The 4,072-nt window shown below is 40.5% G+C and overlaps 1 protein-coding gene across 1 annotated transcript in view; it reads left to right on the top strand.

Moving 5' to 3' along the window:
• The window catches only part of LOC109291401 (1-aminocyclopropane-1-carboxylate synthase-like protein 1), a 46,123-nt gene extending 43,209 nt beyond the window's left edge, over positions 1–2,914 (top strand). Inside the window, exons 13-14 of the mRNA XM_019508415.1 lie at positions 1,614–1,767; positions 2,065–2,914. Of these exons, the coding sequence (XP_019363960.1) occupies positions 1,614–1,767; positions 2,065–2,231 (321 nt within the window). The 3' untranslated portion in view covers positions 2,232–2,914. The remainder of the gene's footprint in view (positions 1–1,613; positions 1,768–2,064) is intronic.
• The last annotated feature ends 1,158 nt before the right edge of the window (positions 2,915–4,072 follow it).

The raw sequence follows: 4,072 nt of genomic DNA, 5'->3' as shown, positions 1-4,072 counted from the left end.
GAGCACAAGCAGGGGAGGGTGGGGGCTGTGTGGGGCCTTTAATTTTAATCATGGGTTTGGGGGGTTTTAGAAGAGATTTTGCAATTTAATTTTTTTTATTGGAGAATTTGTGATTTTTTTTTAATGAGGAAAAAACAGGATCCCTGCTACTAACTTTGGTTATATCTACTCTGTCAGGTTATGCTGAGAGACAATTAGCTCAATGGACAGACAAAGAAGAGAAGAGTGTAGGAGGGGATAGGAGACCCTAACTGCATGTGGCAGTTCAACCACATGGCCCATTGGCACAAAAGACAAAATATCTAGAGTGAAATTGGGAGAAAATAATGTATCCAGTCACTGCAGGCCTTTCTTTTATGGGGTGTGCCTTCACTATACAGTTAAATGGATCTTCTACCCAAGGTAATATTAGGTACAAGTGTGTTCATTTCTACCAGTGGAAATATCTGAAAATTTTTTACTGCTAAAAATACTGCCTGGAGAGAAGGCACAGTACAAGCATGCAGCCTGCAGCCACCCCCTCTTATGATTCCTTGCACTTTCCCAAAACCATGATGATCCCAGTCTGGGGAAGATGTGGGGAGTAGTGGCTGCTCCAGTCCTATTCGTAGATGGACTGGAGTGGCAGGGAAAGACTCCCTGCTCTTCTTCAGATCAGGGAATCTTTCCTGCCTACTGTGTTCCACTCCCATCCTGCAGACTGGACTGGGACCAGGCTGAGCAGTCCCCACTGCTCCGCTTCTCTCCTAGACTGGACCATGAGGGGAGCATACAGGCATTTATTCATGTGAAGTGAGAGTTTCTCTTGCAGGGGAGTCTTCTAGGTTTCAACCCATAAGAACTTTCCACCTGAGGGAGCATGTTTGCCCCCAGAGAAATTGAACAAATGGTTATATGCTCCTACTTTCTATCAGGCGAGTGGTAATTCTCCTAGCAGAAACATAACCCCAATACATTGTCTTTAACAGTTAACTCACCTGCCCTCCACATACAGTCCTTTCACCCAAGTTTGCTTTAAACCTGGGCTAGCTGGCCTGGCTGTGGATGTAGACTAGAGCCTGGGCACTGCTTTCATTCAGGCTGGTAAGCTGCCCACACTGCATTAGAGATGAATGAGCTAAATCAATCAACTGTTGACCTTTAGTTCCTTCCCACATGCAAAAAAGAAGACAAGCTGTTTTCTCAGGAAACCTTGAGAAAATTGTAGCAGCTCTGCTTATTACAGCACTAAGAAGCTGTACTGCAATCTGCAGCTACTTCAGAGTTAGCCTGGCTGCTGGTACCAGTTTAGCTGCAGAAATGTGAACTGTCATGTGGGACCTGGTAACACCTACATAGTATCCTTAGCAGCAGAGTGTGAATCTAGCACTGTAGACTGAAAGGACTGGATTTGCAATATAATTCCTTTGCAATGTACTGGGCAAAGGAACTGCTAATCAGAAAGCTTCAGATTCTACTTGCAGAGATGCTTAAACCTCTGCAGGGTTGTGCAGGTGCTTGACTGCTCTGACTTATCCCATCCTTCAAGCCTTGATTTGAAGTACAATTTGAAAGTAGTTGTGAGTTTGATTTTGTTGCATCCTTTAATGTAATTTGTATCTTCCATGTTTTAGTTCTTAAAATCACAGACTTTTGAAGCTGAAATGGAGTTATGGTGGAAGCTGCTTCATGAAAAACTCCTCATTAGTCCTGGAAAAGCCTTTTACTGCTCTGAGCCTGGATGGTTTAGATTGGTCTTCTCAGATTCTGCAGATAAGATGTATTTGTGTAAGTTGAGTTTTACTCTTAGTTTATGATACACCAGTGTGCATGTTTGATTAAAAGGGGACAAATGTGAGAGTCCATTCAGAACTCCTAATCCCTAGGGTTCTCAAACTGGTCTGTACATCCAATTTGAAAACTACAGAAAGGGATCTGCAGCATATGAAAAAGTTTTTTATTGCAAAGTTAATGTTCAAACAAGCTGCTTTAAATATATGGGTATTGCCATCTAAAAACTCAACCTTGTTTCTGTTGCAGTGTGGGGGGGAGAAAACTTTAATAACCATATTTTCCTTTCTGCAGGTATTCAGAGACTGGAGCAGATGTTGCATGCTGAAATTACAGAACCAGCTGCAAATAAAACATCTGTAGAAGACGAGTTACCTAATTCAGAACATGACCCTGTAGCCACCCATGCCAACACACCAATAGATGAAGTTTCTCACCTGAAAAAAATTGTTGTCTATTAAAGCCTTATATGACATTTACAGATTGAACATGATATAGCATGATTATGTTTACATAAACTATGTAAGACTTCACCCTGTTACTTTGGCTGTAACTTTCCATAACAGTCTCACTTTGCTGTAACCTGTGGTTACTCTTTTTGCAAACTAGGCTACTAAAACAGAATTTTAGGGAACCTAGCAGGTTTCCTGACTCTTTACGTCTGCTCAGCAGATCACTTATGTGCACTCATCTTTAGGCGTGGAATACTGCTACAAATCAGTGAGTCTTAAGCACATGCTTATCTGCATTGCTGAATCAGGGGCTTAAGGCATTTTGGACATAATAGAAAGAGACAGTGCATATTGTATTGGGGGAGTATATTTATATTTCAATCAGAAACTGAAAATGTTGGGTTATCTGATTGGTTCTGATTGTCAGGTTTTGCTAAATTTTGTCACTTGGCAAAATGTGTTTTTTTTTTTTTTCTATATCCCTAGGAACTGTAAGAAAATTCAAACGTGCGCACAGCTTTTTTAATATGCACACTGATATAAATACTTCCTAAGAAAATGTTCAGCTTTTTGGCTTCTGTACTCCCTTCCAGATGTGTAAAAGTGTTTATTTGTATATTGCAATGGTTGCATCTTTGTTGCAAAAATATAGGTTCTTTTGGATAAGTTTTTAACATAAAACATAAAGACAGCTGGATGTATGTGGTGTGCACTCACTTGAAAGGTAAGTGTATTTGGGACTGTACACTTATTAACCTGTATTTGCAAACTTTAATTCAGAGTTTGGTTCTTTAGTAGGGATTGAGAGGGAAGTGTTGCAATCACAAAAATGTGATTTATAGCAGGGTTGTCAGACATCTGACCCCTGGAGGTGGGTCATCTGATCCATAGTGCTTCTCTGGCAAAAAAACTCACCTGCTAATCCAGCCCATGGGGCTTCTCACTGCTACTCCCACAGCTGCTGTCAATGTCACTGGCACTGAGAGCATGGGGTTAATGCTATTCTGCCCCTTACTTGCCACCAAATTTCTGATTTTCAGTTACCATTTGGCACACAAATTGGTGACATTAACCAGCATATGCTGGTCACACTGACACAGCAGCTGTAGCAGCTGCAACAAGAAGCCCAGCAGCCTGGATTTGAAAGTACGTTGTTGGGTCTGCACCAAGCCCTGCAGGCTGGATTTGGCTGCCAACTCATTTTTGACTTCCACAACTCTGGTCTACATGATTTGCAGATCCCAAATAGGAAAAAGGATTTATGCAGGACTCAAAAGACTACCCTATGGTTTATTGTGTCTGATTCCCTGGAACTGCAGGAAATCATATAACAGTCTCAATATCCACAAGAATATTTACTGCCATTCTCTTGCAAAGTGTCTGAGCATTTATATTTTTAACACTCCATATGAGTAAAATTTTTTATCCCCACCAACTTGCAACAACCAGGCTGCAGAAACACTACTCCCCAAACTGACAGTGCATTTCTGTTCTTGGGGTTAAGCCAGGAGTATTTCTGTCATTACTTCTGCCATGTGCCACTCTAGCACTAGGTACTGGAAGAGAAAGACTTCTGTGTGCTCACTGCCCTCCCTTGCTAGGTAGCAAGGTGAGAAAAAGGAAAAGGTGTCACTGGTGTTATACAGGAGAAAAATAGAAATAAGTCTAACAGCATACTTCAGTCTGAACACTGCTAATCATCTTTATTGATCTTTAGTTGAAATATAATTGACTTTTACATAATAATCAAAGGTTTAACATTTAAAATTGTATTTAAAAATGATCACATATTGTACAATTAATTATACCTTTTTCTTTTCTTTTTTAAATGCATTGAGTCTAATCCATAA

This window comes from Gavialis gangeticus, unplaced genomic scaffold (genome assembly GCF_001723915.1).
Source record: "Gavialis gangeticus isolate Ggan-Ray unplaced genomic scaffold, GavGan_comp1, whole genome shotgun sequence".
In the NCBI taxonomy this organism is placed as follows: Eukaryota; Metazoa; Chordata; order Crocodylia; family Gavialidae; genus Gavialis; species Gavialis gangeticus.
Note: the sequence above shows the minus strand (reverse complement) of the source record. Positions and strands in the feature narration are given on the sequence as shown.